Source organism: Asterias rubens, chromosome 3 (genome assembly GCF_902459465.1).
Source record: "Asterias rubens chromosome 3, eAstRub1.3, whole genome shotgun sequence".
In the NCBI taxonomy this organism is placed as follows: Eukaryota; Metazoa; Echinodermata; class Asteroidea; order Forcipulatida; family Asteriidae; genus Asterias; species Asterias rubens.
In genome coordinates this window covers 15,418,320-15,436,173 of record NC_047064.1, presented here as the reverse complement: position 1 = coordinate 15,436,173, position 17,854 = coordinate 15,418,320, and the positions used below count along the sequence as shown (strand labels likewise).

Sequence of the window (17,854 nt, the reverse complement as noted above, 5' to 3'; positions counted from 1 at the left end):
TGACCGGGTTGGTGGCTGGCGCTGTTAACGGACCCCGCCTCCAGCTCGGTCCATTAGCAGCGCCAGCCACCAACCAACTTTTCTCTCGGCGGTACTTCCAAACATGTTCAGGGGCCATATTTGAGCTTTAGACACATGTTTGATGGTTCCCATCTCTTTCGTGCGTTAATCACATTATTGATCTTTGAGACCAGTGACTCTTTTACATTTAATGATCTGTTCTCATGAGCTCAGCGTCAGTTTATATGCGCGCACCTGTTACACGCGCCCACTCAAAATTGATACTATTTCAGCGCGCGTACGCGCAAGTGCGCGAAGTTGCAATGAAACTAAACATGGATATAAATAAGCATGCGATACAGTGCACCGCGCAAGGTTTACACGTCATATGCTGATTTAATTGGGGCCACTTATTCGCTATTTTCCAAAGCCAGTCTTTATACCGATTGTTAACACTCCCACACGTGACCGGGTTTTGACCAAACAGACACTTGAAACCGTCCAAGGTATTTATTAATGTATAATGGTCAAACAGCTACTTGAGCTGAATGTTTTTAAAGGACATGGATGTAGTAGTAAGTAAGCATGCACACTACTAGGCAATTCCCACACTACCGGTACATGATGTACATGTAGGCACTTGCACTAATAGGTAAACAACACTAGGCATCCAGACTCGGGGTACCTCTACTAGGCACTTGCACTAATAGGTAAACAACACTAGGCATCCAGACTAGGGGTACCTCTACTAGGCACTTGCACTAATAGGTAAACAACACTAGGCATCCAGACTAGGGGTACCTCTACTAGGCACTTGCACTAAACACTCAAATTGAGAACCTGCACTACGCACCGGCACAGGGCAATGCAGAGGAAAAGTTGACACCTTTCATAACCTTATTTTGATCAGTATGGACATTTCAATAAGTCCGAAAGTGACCATGAAGACCCAATGTGTGTAAAAGCAAACATCTTTAAACATCATACCTGTGATATCTTGTACTATTCTTGGGTAGCTGCGTGGTTGAGCCATGACTGCTGCTTCTTTCTAACTCCAAACTTAGAGCAGGAACGACAAATGCATATAATGCACACCTGAAGGTAAATGCAGGAAGTGTGTAATTAGTATGCAGTCTTTATTCCTCGAGGCTAGGTTGGCAAAAGGCTGCTCAAGACCCACTGGCAGGACCTTTCTCGATAGATTATATATGGTTATAATGCAACATTGGTACAAAATGGTACACGTATGAGATAATGGTATCATTATCTTAAAAAGGGGCAAGCAATCGTTTTCTTACTAAAAGCTCAAGACCCCCAAAGTGCCTAGCGTGAGTCCAGCAATTCAAAGAAGTCAAGAGCACTAGCACTATTAAGGGCAATGTAATTTATGATTTCAGTTGTTAATATAATTCGCGGCGACCTAATAGCTTATTCAATTGACAGGTCTCCCCAAACCTAGGTAGGGACAATGGTTTAGCAGTCCATAGTTACGATAGATCTAGTATAAATTGTCAATGATTGAAGCACAGTAGTCAAATGGGAGCAGGATGTTCAATAATTGCCATTGGCACTGGCCCAGGGTCTTGATTGAAAAGTCAAGAAACAGATGCAGTGACTGATGCATTTCAGAAGTTTAGAAATATGAAGTTTGTTCCGGCTATCAGAGAGTAGCGGAATGAACCGCATCTTAGTTCAAGGCAAGGAGCAAGGAGTACAATAACCATAACAAACATATTGGAATATTGGAATGTATTCAATGGGTCATTCCGTTTCAAATCACACCCCAAAAATGTTAAACCCTTCCCCCTTCAAAGCTTGCAAATGCATCATCTTGCTTGATTTGTATAGACCTTATGCACATGATGTCATTTCAGTACGGCGCCCCCGCATTGAGGTTTAAAGGAGGTTTTTCATTGGCCAATCTATGTGCGTTTCGATTGTTTCGTCACCGTTTGACCTCAAAGATGGCGGCTGGATGACGTCAATGCATAAGGTCTATTATGACTTTTATGTACACGTTTGTAATTATGTACTTTGCATAGGAATAAGCAATTAGGGCAACTTTGAGTGGAGCGCTTGAAGGGGAGCCAAAAATATTATCTCTAATTTTTTTTATAAATATTGTTGAGAAAATATAATATGGGGTTGATTTTCCTTGAAGTTCATCTCCAGATAAAGTGACCTACAAGGTCAAATTCAAGGTCAAAGTAGAGGTCAAAAGGTTATCAAGCCTAAAAATGTTCCTACAAAAAAGGTAATTGCAATTTTGGAAAGCTACATCATGTAGATGCATTTCTCTTTCTGAAGACACCAATTTCAATATTTCTAGTATCTCTAATTTTTGTTTATAGTAGGGTGATTGGTCACATTTGGTCTATTGACTTGATTGATCCAACAAATAATACGAACAACAAATCCATAGAGGATTACTTTCCGTATGGCGCCACCACTTTTTTACTCATTTTTACAAAAAGGGATATCTCATTGAGGTAAATTAGATACTGTATTATTTCATATCGAATGAAAAAATAGTGGCGCCATACGGAAACTTTTCCGCGCCACCACTTTTTCACTATATTACCACCAGATTATTTCATATCGACTGAAAAAGTGGTGGCGCCATACGGAAACTTTTCCCCTCCCTTCCTTAGCAGGCTTTAGTTAAATAAATTAGTTATCAACTAAAAATATATACTAAAGAGAAATACCTTCGGTAACTACGTACCTTCTATCGTAACATACTCAGCTCAGCCTGAGCGAAACATAAGGAACTTATCAATCAGCTCAGAAGTTGGTGTGATGTTTCCTGAAAGGTTGCTCTGCCGACTATATAATTCAGATTCAGATTCAGACGTACACAAGTGAACACACGTAGCGCCATTTTGTTGCTTGTTGTGATGTGTATGGCCGGGTGGGTGACGTGTTGATTGGATGCACTGCATGTATGCTCACCGTTTCGATCCTCTGTGAGGCTGGGTACCAGACGTTTTTTTCCGATAAGAGGGCGGGTCCAACCGAACGGAAGCTAGCACAGTATTGGGTCCAAAGAAATTCATGGTATGATGTTCAACCCGCCTATAGAGCTTCTTAGGACAACAATTTGCTTAGCAGGAAATTTCTTCCCTGATAAAAACAGGATTATGTTGCATATTGCTTGTTACAGGTGTTTAGCTATTGTTTGCTTATCCTGAAAATCACGTTGAAATTTGGTTGATATCCTGTTTTTATCAAGGCAAACAATGTCCATGCTCAGCAAAATTTTGTGCTTAGCAGCGCTATGAAACATGGCCCAGTATCGACAGTTTAATTAACATCATTGAGCACAAGTTCCGGTTTTTTTTTTAAGTGTAAATATACTTTCAGAATACATTTATGTGTTCTGAAAGTATATTTAACCTTAAAAAAAAACCGGAACTTGTGCTCAATGATGTCAATTAAACTGTCGATACTGGGCCATGTTTCATAGCGCTGCTAAGCACAAAATTTTGCTGACCATGGACATTGTTTTCCTTGATAAAAACAGGATACCAACCAAATAAACATAACGGCCGGACAAAGGTAACTAAGAATGACACGTTAATTACACTCCGTAATTAACATTGAGCACAAACGTCATTTAGTGACAATATGAGTCGTACAAGTGACTTGAAACAATAGGCTATTTACGATAATTAAGCATGACATTAATTAGCATAACACACACCTTATCTTGTATTTAGAGCACAAACATGTTGTTATGACATAATGACATGGTACATACAGTTTATTGACAAAATATGAAGAAGGTCGACTAATGATACTAAATTAAATAGTAATTAGCACTTTAAAAAGTTCAAGTACAAATCTTTCGTTGGACAAAGTACTTAAAAAAAAGTGACCGGTCACATACATGCAGTATGTGAGAAATAATTTTTTTTTTACATTAACCGGCTGCCAAATATCAGATAAAATTACTTGAGAGCGACTTCAAAATTGTGCCTTTTGCTTTACTTTATTTTAACCATAGAACTATAAAAATCATATTTATAGCTCCTGATTTAACATCGTATAATTATTTGGTTTGCGGTAACACACGGTGTGTATCTACTAGCAGATAGAGTTTGTTCTTAAAGAACTGTCTGTCTTTAGTTTACTACCGCGGAATAGATTTTTATATCGGATGTTCGGGAGACTTCTCAGTTCTAAAAAGAACTGTCCTGCTAGGGTAGGGCATACGGGGGACAATGGGACACGTGGTATTAAAGATGGAATATTGCCTATTCAAAGCGTTGGAAACTAAGAGGGTCAGAAGATCAACGATGGGAAGACCAAAGTGATGGTTATGTTAAGTCGGCGGTGGGCCAATAAGGAGCTCTCAAACTGGTGATGGGCGTTTGGTGCGTGTGGTGGGAAGGGCGTATAGCTACCAACTCAATGGGGTCGTGGCATGGTCTGTGCTGCCAGTGTCACGTTTTCATTCAAAGTGTCGGGTCACGAAGCGGGTCTAGAGATCTGCAGCGACATGGTATGAGATGGTGAAGTAGTTGTGCTACCACCTGGGTGACATGTTGGGTGATGAGGGAGGATCAGATGCAGCTGTGACATCACGCGTGAGGAGTGGATGGAAGAAGGTCATCATCAGGGCGCCGGCCCCATTTTGACATCCAAGGCGCCGGCTCTGAAGATGAAGGGCCAGGTATACATCGCTTGTGTCCGAAGCTGCATGGTTTACGATAGGGTATTTTAGGCCTAATTTGTGTGCCTTGGCATGGCGGCTTGGTCTCTGGTCATACAAATAAGGAATGTGTTTTGGTTGAATCACGGAAGCTCATATATTATTGTTATAATATCGACAGAGTCTAGTCTTATGAGCCTTAATTAAGCGCATGCAAACAGTTGACTGGATATCATCGGTGTCCATCAGTGATGTTGAACTTCCTCGTAGCTTATTCTCACTTGGAATCCTCCCCGGACAACCACACTTATTGATTTTTATTAATTTCTCTTCAATTAGGTAGCCTTATAATTATCGTTTACATTTTTCTGATTATGTTTGATGTTAAAATGTGTCGGCCTAATGAAAAAAAGGTTCAGTCAAAAACAAAAGACAGCTGTGCAGAAAGTGCCTATACATGAAGTAAAATGAAAAGCACACAACTATGTCGAGGCATTGCTGATCGTTATAATATATATTCTATTTTTAGCCATCTTTCCGACCAAAATTTCACCATAAATCTTGTCCTTGCTCTATGGTTGCTGATAGCCCAAAGCGCTTAATGGCGACCAATTATCCCCTATTGTAGGGGGTGATGAGCCATTTTGATCCATCACTTTAGTGTGCTCTGATGTGAGATGTATCAAAACGATTCCGCTCATCTTCGAAGCAGTGATGGATTTCCATTCATTTTCGGCCGGGGTGCTGAGGGAGAGAGTTTGCACATTTTGGGAGAGCAAACTACCGCCCTGCCCCCTTTGGTTTCACCACTGTCATGAAGGCAGCTTGGATACAACAAAGCAGTGCCAGAACCTGCTTGGCAGCTTTTTATACTAACATTGTTGATGCGACATAATATTGTTATCGCAGCTTATGGCAAAGTCCTATGATAACGATAATAATCTGGTAGGCCTATAGCAATAAATTCAAGGGGTTACTGCAATGTTTCAGGTGTCTCTGTGGCGCAATCGGTTAGCGCGTTCGGCTGTTAACCGAAAGGTTGGTGGTTCAAATCCACCCAGGGACGGCAGGCTTTTTTTTAATTGCTAGGTATAAGATATACAAAAGGCAAGGCGGTGTTTTTTTATGAAATTAAAAACAAAGTGGCGATCTAATTTAAGTGTCTCTGTGGCGCAATCGGTTAGCGCGTTCGGCTGTCCGAAAGCTTGGTGGTTAAAACCCCCCACGGCGGACGAATACCGTTATTTTTAATACATTGTCAGTAAACCATCACTGAACCCTATGATCAAAAGAAAAAAATTGTGGCTGAGACGTTTTCGCGGTATAATCTAAAAGCTTTTGGACCGTTTGATTGTCTTAAAGGCAGTGGACACTATTGGTAATTACTCAAAATAATTATTGGCATAAAACCTTTTCTTGGTAACGAGTAATGGGGAGAGGTTGATGGTATAACACATTTTGAGAAACGGCTCCCTCTGAAGTGCCATAGTTTTCGAGAAAGAAGTAATTTTCCACGAACTTGATTTCGAGACCTCTGATTTAATAGAACTTGAGGTCTCGAAATCAACCATCTAAAACGCACAGTGTCGCACACAACTTCGTGTGACAAGGGTGGTTTTTTCTTTCATTATTATCTCGCAAGTTCGATGACCAGTTGAGCTCAAATTTTCACATCAGGTTTGTTATTTTATGCATAATGTTGAGATACACCAACTGTGAAGGCTAGTCTTTGACAATTACCAATAGTGTCCACTGCCTTTAAACTTCAGCTGTAAATCAAATTAGACGACGCTCTCCTGACCTCCTTGTTAAGTTCCCAAGCGAAAGTTTCAGGAGGAAAACCTACCAAGTACCAAGTATCAACCCGTATCCGTTCTCATGTGAAAACCTCCCTATTGTAATCGTCAGCATGTGATAAAGTCTAATGATAACGATAAATCCCGTTTTTATGGAAATATAAAGTGGAAGTTTGTTATTTTTGTGCAGTCTCTGTGGCGCAATCGATTAGCGCGTTCGGCTGTTAACCGAAAGGTTGGTGGTTCAAATCCACCCAGGGACGGAAATATTTTGTGTATACATTGCTGGTATAAACCATTTAGCTGAAGCATTTATGATCAAAATGAGGTTTACAAAAAGCAACGGGTAGCGAATTTGTATGATAATAAAATCAAGTGAGTGGCGACACAATACTCGTGTGTCGGTCAGCACGTTCGGCTGAAGACCGAGAGTTATACGTGGTTACAAATCCACCCAGGGACGATTGCCGGTTTTTTCCCCTCGTTTTTTTAATATATTTATTTCTTTTATTATGCAAGCGAAATGCTTCCCTTCCAACATTAACAGTGCTGTTTTCCTATTGTGCAAAGAAAGAATACAGAATAGGCTTAAACCCTATTGGCTAGCATTTTTTAATGGCTTAAAAACTTTCAAATGTATGTTTCTTCTAAAACATTTGCAGAGAACACTAATGCACTAGAAAATATGTAGGCCTTAAAAAATAATATCCTACCGACCTATATAGTGTTTTGGTACTCCCCCCCCCCCCAAGGTTTTCAGGTTTTTTACTGCATCATATCCGGCACCACGCAGGCAGACAGCCAATTTTGAGAAAACTTTCACGTCTCTTGTATGCCCATCTAGCTGTTTTATGGACTTCATCGTCGGCTCAAAATGCAACTTGGAACATTTCATCATCACTCCATCGGTCACTTCTACCCATCGTAAGAAATTGAGGAAACATTTTACTAAAATATTTACTGTTAGGTGGTAGTCAGCAATGTCTATCGAAGAACTCAAATCTGACTCTGGACAACACAAGTACACTAACAACCAAGTAAATAAGAAATAACATACACACGTGGCGTGTGTATACGAGAAGGAAGCTTTTTCACGCCAACTATTTATTATTCCTATTCCATTAACGTGGTCTATTTTACACATAGCATTGGGAAACTAGGTCTGGATTTGGAACTAAGTGGTTTATTTAGCTAATTTATTACTATACCTAATAATTATTGAGTACTTAAAGTGTCCAAATGTTTGTAACACTGGCTATTCACTTATACACCAGGAATAGTTCACATTCGTCCCATTAATTAAACAATTTATTTCGTCCTCTCAAAATAACGTTTCGTTCACTCAAAATACTTTTAGACTTCGTTTGTTCGACATACATCGTTCCGTGGAAACAGTGTTTCGATGTCACAAAATGTTTGTTTTTAAGCGAAATAGAATTGTGTTCATTCAACATCAAACTTCGCTCCCTAAAAGTAATAACCAGTTTTTGCCTCGATACAAATATTTCTAGGAACTCCATACTCGTTTAACATACAGTTTTTAAATATAGAAAACAAACCTGAAATAAACGCCAAGGTTTTGTGAAAGCATTTATGATGCGTAAATGCCGATAAACTTTTGCATTGAAAATAATGTGTGAAGACCTAACGATTAACACATTATTAACGTAATTGGATTTGCTAATTAGCCATAAAGGCTGGCCTCGCAATGAGGTGACTAGTCGACGTTAATGTGCGCCCGGTTTATAGACAGACCAAAGCAAAGGGGCCCTCTTTACAGTTCGGTGTTCTTTTTAGTTACTGGCCGGTTGTTTAGGGGGAAATCAGTAATTACAATACAATAAAGTCAATGTTACTATAATGCGTCAATTATTATGGCAGACTTTGGACGCTAGGTGGCAGCAGACTTACCAGGTAAATTTCCATTGTTTACGAAGTTCTGAGCGTGCGCAAATGACCGAGAACAATGGATTTTACTTGGTTAGTCTGCTGCCACCAAGCGTCACAAAAGTCTCCCATTGTTAGAAGGTTAAAAGGGAAGTAAAAATTTACATAATATCCCTCAAAGGAATGACAAAAGAACAGCTTATCGAATAACAGTTACTATCGGTACAAATCATTGTTTACATTCCAATTTGTATTGTCAAATGAGATATCTGCACTCAACATTAATTTGGTTTGATTCATTTGCATCCGAAGAAAGGTCATATTTCACTAATATCATTTGAAACAGTGTGACTTATCTTGTGGTATACATAGCCTAACAATCGGTTAAAGGCAGTGGCCACTATTGGTAATTACTCAAAATAATTATTAGAACAAAACTTTTCTTGGTGAAGAGTAATGGGGAGAGGTTAATGGTATAAAACATTGTGAGAAACGGGACCCTCTGAAGTGCCATAGTTTTCGAGAGAGAAATAATTTTCCACGAATTTGATTTCGAAACCTCAGATTTAGAACTTGAGGTCTCGAAATCAACCATCTAAACGCACACAACTTCGTGTGACAATGGTATTTTTTCTTTCATTATTATCTCGCAAGTTCGATGACCGATTGAGCTCAAATTATCACAGGTTTGCTATTTTATGCATATGTTGAGATACACTAACTGTGAAGGCTAGTCTTTGACAATTACCAATAGTGTCCACTTCCTTTAAATCTGTTTGCGTCTATCATGGTCGGTCATTCATCTCCTCCTTGCCATCCTAAACCATCGGTATGATCAAAATCATCAGGAAGATCATCTCCATCTCGTATAGCAGCAGCCTCAGCAGCTGCTGCCAGCTCTATAGGATCATGGGCAATGTCATCTGCAAAACCAACATCTTCCTCAATCCCATTACCTGCAAGAGAAGTCAGATCCAAATCAGCATTGGAAATGTCGCCATTACCGAGTGTACACTGTAAAAAAATTCCCGTAAAATTTACAGGAATCGGTTGTGCAGCGAGATGCCAACCGATTCCCGTAATTTTTACGTTGCAAACCGTACACGAAGTAACGGTGTGCCGTGACTTTCACGGTGAGAAAGCTGTCAGTTTACGGTGAAAACCGTACACAAAGTTACGGTGTGCCGTACACGAAGTTACGGTGTGCCGTGATTTTCACGGTGAGAAAGCTGTCAATATACGGTGCGAAGCGTACATGAAGGTACGGTGTGCCGTGATTTTTACGGTGAGAAAGCTTTGAATATACGGTGCAAACCGTACATGAAGTTACGGTGTGGCGTGATTTTTACGGTGATAAGGCTGTCAATACGGTGTAAAACCGTACACGAGGTTACATAGTGCCGTGATTTGTACGGTATATTACACGTTGATATTACTGCCATGGGACCGTATTTGAAAAAGTGGAAACTGACCGTAATTGTAATGGCTTATTACAATAGTACAATTACTCCAATGGTATTGTATTTTAAAAAGTGGAAAATAAACATATGTTAAAGGTACGATACAGCTTTGGTAATTATCAAAATAACTTGGCAAGAAATATAATTCTAAATAATTTTCATCATAAAACTGCAAATGAGATAACCAATGCAAAAACCAATGATGTTTCATACCTTTAAGTAATACACCATGAGCACGGGATTGTACAAAAGAGTACAAAAAGTGGGTAAATCTAGTTACTCTAGTCGCCCCGCCTGAACTTCCTCATAAGCATTGCGCGTGCGCGATGATCCCTAGAGTTCTTTTGGTGTGCCCAGATACGGATTTTGGCCGTAAAAGGCTGGCGAGCAAAAGCGAGAATGGTAATTCACCGTCGATATATACACATTTCTTACCGTAAAATTACGGTCATTCCTTTTAGACAATCCCATGGTGCATTGCGAGCCGGTACTAACGGGGTTACACCGTAAAGTCAAGGAAATTGTTTTATATATAAAATACACCGTAGATGTTTGCGTACTTTTCACCGTAAAAATTTCGGTAATTATTTTTAAACAATCCCATGGTGCATTGCGAGCCGGTATTTACGGGGTTGCACCGTAAAGTCATTGAAAAATGTCGTTATCACCGAAAAAATTAGGGTAATTTTTTTAAACAATCCCATGGTGCATTGCGAGCCGGTATTTACGGGGTTGCACGGTAAAGTCATGGAAAAATCTCGTTACGGTGAAACACCGTAGCTATTTACGTACTTTTCACCGTAAAATTACGGTAATTTTTTACAGTGTAGCCTGAACTTCTGACAAAGACAGGTGCCCAGTCTACACCGAGTTTCGTTTGGTGATTAAGGCTGAGAGGTTTATGTAGCGGACACTTATTTTTGTTATTATATACTTAAAATTAGTGTGAGTATGAAAACTTACTTGGTAACGGGCAATGGACAGTTGTTAGTATACAACAGCCCCTCTCATAAGCTCTTAAAAAACGTAGTTTTCGAGAAAGAGGTTATTTCTCACTCACACCTTTATACGCCTCTCTTGCATGACGTCATAATTCTCACCCTAAATGAGGCTATGGGCGCACGTCCCCATCACTTGCAGTGGCTGCGCCCATCACCTCAATTTGAGTTAGCATTGTGACGTACCTCATGCATTAATATTAAGAGAGGCGTATGGGGCCAACAGTTTTGCCAAAATCTTAAACTTTCTTTAAAGAGCTCGGGACCGGCTAATCATCGGCTCCAATTTGCGCAAGATGTCGAACTCTTTCATGGTGCTCATTTTACACATTCCTACTCGCCAATAAGCTCAACAAAATATGACTTTATAAATGCTGCTGCAACATCAAATCTTAGCTCATTACTTCTTAGCTACTCATCATTGGTTCAGCAATGTCCGGCTATATATACGCCTTTTTAAAATAGTTAACTTATGAGTTTTGAAGGCACCGTTTAGTTTTGCAACATAATGGGCTCGTTTTCTGCTTGTTTTTCCCCAAAAAAAATGTTCGTTATAATTGTAATATTTTTGTAAAATATATCAATGCGGCAAAGCTCGATTTGTCTTCAACAGTTATACTTTGACCGAATGAGTGTGTGTATATACGTTGTTTACCTTTGTTCTGATGTCCATCATAACCATGGGCTTGCTTACGGCTGTCCGTCCTGTCTGGACCGCCCCCGTTCAGATACAGACCTAAACTCTTTTGGGTAGGGATGTGGATTCTATTGATATCCATGGCGTTGTTCAACTCATAGGTATCACGTGTGTTGTCTTCACTGATGACAAACTCTGAATTGGAATTCTGTGGCTGGTTACCGTCTTCAACAACTTGGTCCAACATGGGTTGGTTTTCAGTTGGCCTCCGTGGCATATCACTTTGCTGCAAACCAACAGCACCGTCCAACATGGGTTGGTTTTCAGTTGGCCTCCGTGGGAAAAACCCATCACTATGCTGCAAACCATCAGCACCGTGCAACATGGGTTGATTTTCAGTTGGCCTTCGTGGCAAAAACCTCTGCTGCACACCACCGTAATCTTTGTAGTTGTTTGCGTAATCCACGCCCTTCATCTCATGTGGATCATTTACACCTCGGACTCGAGGCTGCATTTCGTTGGTATGCTGATTTGTAGCATCACCTACTAGTGAATCTTCGCTGTATGTAGTACGTCGAAGTCGCTTATTGCGCTGGTACTCCTTACGTCCTCTGGATCGGACCTCGCTCAGATCCTGAAACATTGCATTTAAAAGACATTAAATTTTTATGTATTAGGCCTAATTGCAATTTGAAATTAACAAGGTCACACCTTTACCTGACACAGTTATTGCTTGAAACCATTTTGCTTTAAAACTCACGAGGATGACGTGGAGGTGTCACATGAGTTAGAACAAAAAAGAAATATCAATCATTCTTAGTCACTTACGAAAACACACCATCCATTTGGTTCTCGAGCGCTTGGTAACCATTGACAATGTTGGACTGACAGACAATCCCCGTCAATGAGACACGGTGAATACCTTTCTCCCTGTCAAACAAAAACGTAAAAAGTTTTCATCAAAAACCTCTCCAATAATTTTTTAAAGATTAATAAACAATTTAGCCTGATCAAAAATGTAAACCTTTATGATACAGAAAATTAACTCATTTGTTTTATCAAACTCGAGACTCAGATGTTATTCATTTTTACAAAAAGGCAACCCACAGCTCATTATGTATATAAAACACGTTTTTAATGTGCGCGTATCATGAATATTTTGCAAAGAAACTAACATCACTTTTGAGAAAATGCGCACGGGCTGAACCGGGAGGTTTTTTTTTAAGAACAGTAAAGTACGATTGATCAGAACCACCCGTATGCGTCAACTCTTACCTTTCTTGTAAATGCCGGTATACATTGCACTAAGCAAGGCATCCACAGCAGTGCTAGTAAGATCGGTACGCATAGTTGATTCATGGTCTCTAAAATCAATCACACAAAAGAACATTTATTTCTGAAGTCTGTCATTAAAGGCACAACGCAGTTCAATGTCATTAAACGTATAACAGCAGCAGGAGAAGACATGCATCTAAAAAATAAATAACAAAAACACGCAGATGTCAAGGAAATCAATGTGTGGTGAAGAGGTTTCAAACCAGTGGTTTAAACCCGCCGAGGCCAGCTGGGCCCAATTTCATATGGAGCTGCTAAGCACACAAATTTGCTTAGTATGAAGTTGTTGCCTTGATAAAAACAGGATTACCAACCCAATTTCCACTGATTTTTAGGATAAGCAAACAACAGCTGAATATCAGCAAAAAGCAAAATGCAACAAATGAATATTTAAATGGTTGGTAATTCTGTTTTTATCAAGGAAGAAGTTTCCGATGCCAAGCAAATTTTCGTGCTTAGCAGCTCTATGAAATTGTGCCCTGATTCTTTAAAAAAAATTCCCGAGACGACGTCAGGTAAATTTATCAAAAATCAGGCCTCGGCGGGTAAACACCACTAGCCGACTCAACACACTTTGATCCAAATTCATTATCCAATTTTTGATCCAAATTCATGAATACCTTTACCACAACCAAATGTTAAAAAAAAAAAAAAACTTTAAATTTGAGAACGAAATTCTGCTAGCTTTATGCGTTAAATCCTATCCATGTTTACGGGCCAATTTAATAAATGAAACTAACATCTTGTTTCAGCCTCTCATAACAGCTAATCCAGCGCGACTATGTTGGGAACCAGACTAATGATTCTGCTGTGCAGACGACATTCACTCACTGGTCTCAGTGCATTCAGTGCAGATTTGGGGACCCGTACGTGGTGAGTACCGCCTCGGTACGGATTTGGGAGCACGCAGACACGACGTAGCACTTTTAGTGCATGAGGAACTTTTTCAGCGTCACCCGTACGGATTCACCCCCAGTACCGGTGACGTACGGGTGACGCGCGTGCCCTCTACAGCCAACGAACGCACTAGCACCGACTCCGTGAGTCCTTTTAATGTTTGCAACGGTCACTTGCTCCACGGACGGCGCACTTAGCACGTGCGTTTTGGCACCCTTTGGCACCCCCAACCAAAAACTGTTTCGGTTGTTGGTCGGTGGTTCTGCTGTTCAGACTGAACGACAACCGAGTTGTGAGCTAGCTCGGTTACCGTATTGGTTGTGACGTCAGAAACAGTTTTTGGTTGGGGTCGCCAAAACGCACTCCTACAGTTAGATCGGTTACCGTTCAGTCTGAACAGCAGAACCAACGACCAACAACCGAAACAGTTTGTGGTTGGGGTCGCCAAAACGCACTCCTTATTCCCGGATCCCCGAGGACCTTGTCAAGTTTGATTTTGAAGTGTGAAGAATTAACAACGAGTATCGGCGGCAACACAGTCTTCCGGGAGCCTGTCTTCCACCAGTTCACCACTCTCTGGATAAAAGAGTGGTGTGACAACTGTTTGTTCATAAGCTGCTCTATGATTATGAAATTGGGCCCTGGTGGGACGCTCGTCTCCGTTGCACTAGATTATTTTATTTATAGAAATAACTGACAACGGAGGAGTCTTACCTGTCATAGCTTAGCTTAGTGAAAGAGTAGAAACTGACGTCCTTATCCTGCATGTACCAACACCCCACACTCATTAAGGGGTCGTTGATAAATAGTAATTTACCATGTACGCCTACATGAAACGTTAACCCTCAGTGACTTTAGATTAAGCTTGATACACGTGAAGTTGAGTCCGTATTGCGCTTATGACTGTATGCTAGGTTGGCTATCTTGTCTTGCTTTGCTGTATATGGCGAACTCTTTCGGTATAAATGTAGCATGCATGGATGCGCGCATGCTGTGCTGCTGCTTGTATTCCTCAACTCTGTAATTCGCTCGCAAGAAGTTCAAACGCGCCCAACGCGACACGCTTCGCGGCGCCGAGGTAATTATTCTATATCTATGGTCTATGTAATCACCAATGCGCTCGCGCGAATTGCGCGCCGACTTTCAAAAGTAGTGACGGGCGCGTTCCACTGTGCGACAAACTACGCACGCGACGAACTACGCACGATCGCCATGTTTTCAAACAAGCCTGTATAATTTGGGCACGACATGACATTTTTTTACCCATTTTTTTCAAAAACTACAGCAATTAACATTTTAAGGAACGCTTTCTTCTATCATTGTAAATCTGTGGTCATTGTGTTTTGTGTTACAAAAAGTACAGTCACCTGGAAATATTTTTCTTTTATTTGTTCAAACATGAGAGTAATTTAGTAACAATAAAACAACTTTGTTAGTCATTGTTTGTAACGATTTATAATTATTGTTAAACAAATAGATAAAGTTGTTTGAGGGTTGACTCCGCCTACCCTTTTGTGTAGAGGTGCTTTGAGACAATAAGGTACGTGAAGAACGTATAAATAAAAGAATAATATCGGTACACAAGCTACAGATTTTAACTCAACTTTATTTACTGTGTGTTGTCATCCTCGACCGATGCCCTCCTCCGGTTTAAGTGCTGACACCTTTGGTAGTGATGGCATGGTTGGATGCTTTCCAATGTAGGGGCACGTCTTGCGCCAGTGTCATTGGCATTCGCAAACGTCGGGGGTATCGTTGGGCACGAAGAAGCAGATGCTGACCCATAGTAGAAGAAACAAGGGGTATGTGGTCGTGGTATAGCCCTGGCTTGGTTGAACGTGACCCCTCAACCTGGAGGAGTTGGCCTTGGTTGAGGTTTTGATCTTCCTTGCCGCTCTGGCTTTCGCTCTGGCGATTCTCTTTTCGTCGTCGCTGTCGTGTGCAAGCTCATTATTCTTCGACCGTTGCCCAGCCTGAAGGCTAGTCAAATCAGTTTTTGACGATGATCAAGAAGGTTTTTGGTCTTGTCTATTTCAGTCTTGACTGCTGGAGACCTCAGCTAACTGGTCAAGTATCAAGCACTGATTTGTGTCCCTCTCTTTTCCACGTTATCGAACTAGCAGCCGACTTCAGTATCGCTTCCGAATCCAGCTGATATTGAAGCTTACTTTTCATCAACAAAGGTATAGCTGGATTTTGGCTATTAAAAACGTGCGAAGAAATCTTGAATGTCCTCATTGGTAGCTGGAGTTGACATGGTCGGTTGTATTGAAAATACAGCGAGCGTTGGTGTAGCACAAAATATTGATAGCAATAGCAAGTGTTGAACCCTTACCCTGGGTACCGCACCAAGTCCAATTCAATTTTCCCGCCGAACCATTGAACCGGGGAGTGCTCTTTAAATAACAAGTATAAAGCAGACTTATTCTAATTCGCCTCGGTGCTTAAACAAATCAATATTTTTTATTCCCCATTTTTTTTTTAAAAGAGGCCATTCTTTGTATGTTAAAGTCAACTCTGAAAAACAAAAATCGAACAAATTAAGCATCCTGCCGTCGATTTCACAAAGAGTTAGGGCTCGTCTTATCTCGAGTTAGGACGAGTAACTCGTCCTAACTTCGGATTAATCTTAAGGTCTGTATGCTACAGTACAGGGTTGGGACTCGTCCTAAGTCCTAAGATTAGTCTTAAGTTAAGAAGAGTTTTGTGAAATCGACGGCAGAACTTATTACTGTGTTGAATCATACAACATTCGCAAAACTTTGGAGTTATACATTTTCCGTCCAAAGTGGCAAAATTCACAAAAAAATCTTGCATTACTGCCAAAATATAATATAGACCGGAGTTCAAATTTGCAACAGCACACACGGGTGGAGTAACCGCAAGTATTAATTGCACAAGATCGGCTTTTCGAGATGGCTCGAAAAGTAAAAGGTTAATTATTCCCGGGCAGAGAAAAGCGGCTGTCTTGTAGGCTAGGCATTGAAATCCCGTTGTGACGGTGCCAATCGACCAAAGCATCCTGAACGAATTTTCTGTTTGGAGACATGCAATTTTCGCCAAAAAAAAAAATTGTGATTATAAAAGTAGCATCATATCTTGACAAAAAAATCGTCTATTGCTGCCAAAAATTATAATACGCGACCAAGGACGAGACAGATTATCCAGTCCGGGAGATCGAGAGGACATCAACATCACGTGGCCATTGTGCGATATAAAACCGCTGAATTAGTTTTGAACCAAGGCGTGACCATAGATATAGAATCAAATAACTGGGCTGACCATAGGTATAGAATTAAATAACCTGATCGGCCGCGCGTACATACGCGGGTTCCGGCATGGGGGCAGCCATTAGCCTATCTCCAACGTTCTTCTTGTAACTAGCACGTGACTTTTAGCGCGTCCATAGCCATTTAATACACTTTCGGTACAAAAAAAAAAAAAAAAAAATTCTCAGATTTACAAATAATTTACAGGGTTTACAGAAGGTAATGGTGAATGACTTCTCTTGAAATATTGTCCCATGAACTGCTTTACTTTTTGAGAAAACATTAAAACAATATCAATTCTCGATAGCGAGAATTACGGATATATTTTAACCACATGTCATGACACGGCAAAACGTGCGGAAACAAGGGTGGGTATTTCCGTTATTTTCTCCCGACTCCGATGACCGATTAAGCCTAAATTTTCACAGGTTTGTTATTTTATATATAAGTTGTGATGCACGAAGTGTGGGATTTGTTTGGACAATACTATTTACCGAAAGTGTATAATGGCTTTAAAGGCCTATCTCCCTTGTTCATTTTCTGTGCGTTGCAGCACGTGACTTTTTAGTGCGTCCATGAAAAAATAAAAATGTTTGTTTACGGCTTATGGCGCGTATGTACGCGCGGCCGATCTAGGTATTAAATTCTATATCTATGGGCGTGACGAGCAAGCCTACACTCTGCGTTAATTTACGCGCAACGCAAATCGAAACTGTTAGCACAAGCGCGTACACACAACCGTTATGAGCGTCACCGCACTTCAGAAACTAACTGTTTCGGATTTTCCTATTTTTTGATACTCCTTTTTAAGAATGGGAATACAATAGAAGTGACTCGGTCTTTAACATCCGTTTCCATAGATAGGACCTCATCTTTCCACTGCCACGACCCTTCTGCTTTTAAACGAACCTTCTTGTTTTA

General features: G+C 40.5%; 2 protein-coding genes and 2 non-coding genes across 6 annotated transcripts in view; 2 read left to right on the top strand and 2 right to left on the bottom strand.

The window, feature by feature from the left end:
- The window catches only part of LOC117288138 (FYVE and coiled-coil domain-containing protein 1-like), a 34,358-nt gene extending 31,482 nt beyond the window's left edge, over window positions 1–2,876 (bottom strand). For all 3 annotated transcript variants that reach the window (XM_033768842.1, XM_033768845.1, XM_033768843.1), the window contains exons 1-2: window positions 2,726–2,876; window positions 988–1,095 (exon numbers count right to left, since the gene is read on the bottom strand). In XM_033768842.1, coding sequence (XP_033624733.1) covers window positions 988–1,033 — 46 coding nt within the window. In that variant the 5' untranslated portion in view covers window positions 1,034–1,095; window positions 2,726–2,876. The remainder of the gene's footprint in view (window positions 1–987; window positions 1,096–2,725) is intronic.
- Window positions 2,877–5,646: 2,770 nt separating this feature from the next.
- Window positions 5,647–5,720, top strand: Trnan-guu. Its single transcript has one exon. It is a non-coding gene; the product is annotated as a tRNA-Asn (tRNA).
- Window positions 5,721–6,639: 919 nt separating this feature from the next.
- Window positions 6,640–6,713, top strand: Trnan-guu. Its single transcript has one exon. It is a non-coding gene; the product is annotated as a tRNA-Asn (tRNA).
- Window positions 6,714–9,083: 2,370 nt separating this feature from the next.
- Window positions 9,084–12,891, bottom strand: LOC117288550. The gene is made up of 4 exons (XM_033769450.1): window positions 12,708–12,891; window positions 12,261–12,362; window positions 11,451–12,066; window positions 9,084–9,293 (listed from the first exon to the last, which is right to left on the bottom strand). The coding sequence occupies exons 1-4, from the start codon at window positions 12,789–12,791 to the stop codon at window positions 9,133–9,135; spliced, it is 963 nt and encodes a 320-aa protein (XP_033625341.1). The 5' UTR covers window positions 12,792–12,891; the 3' UTR covers window positions 9,084–9,132.
- Window positions 12,892–17,854: the final 4,963 nt, after the last annotated feature.

What these genes read in the sequence shown, in the direction of transcription:
- LOC117288550 (XM_033769450.1), bottom strand. Translation starts at nt 12,791, where the DNA reads ATGAATCAACTATGCGTACCGATCTTACTAGCACTGCTGTGGATGCCT. An exon ending in CAAATGGATGGTGTGTTTTC is followed by an intron (nt 12,067 to 12,260) that starts GTAAGTGACTAA and finishes GCAATGTTTCAG; the next exon opens with GATCTGAGCGAGGTCCGATC. An exon ending in TGATGGACATCAGAACAAAG is followed by an intron (nt 9,294 to 11,450) that starts GTAAACAACGTA and finishes CTTCTCTTGCAG; the next exon opens with GTAATGGGATTGAGGAAGAT.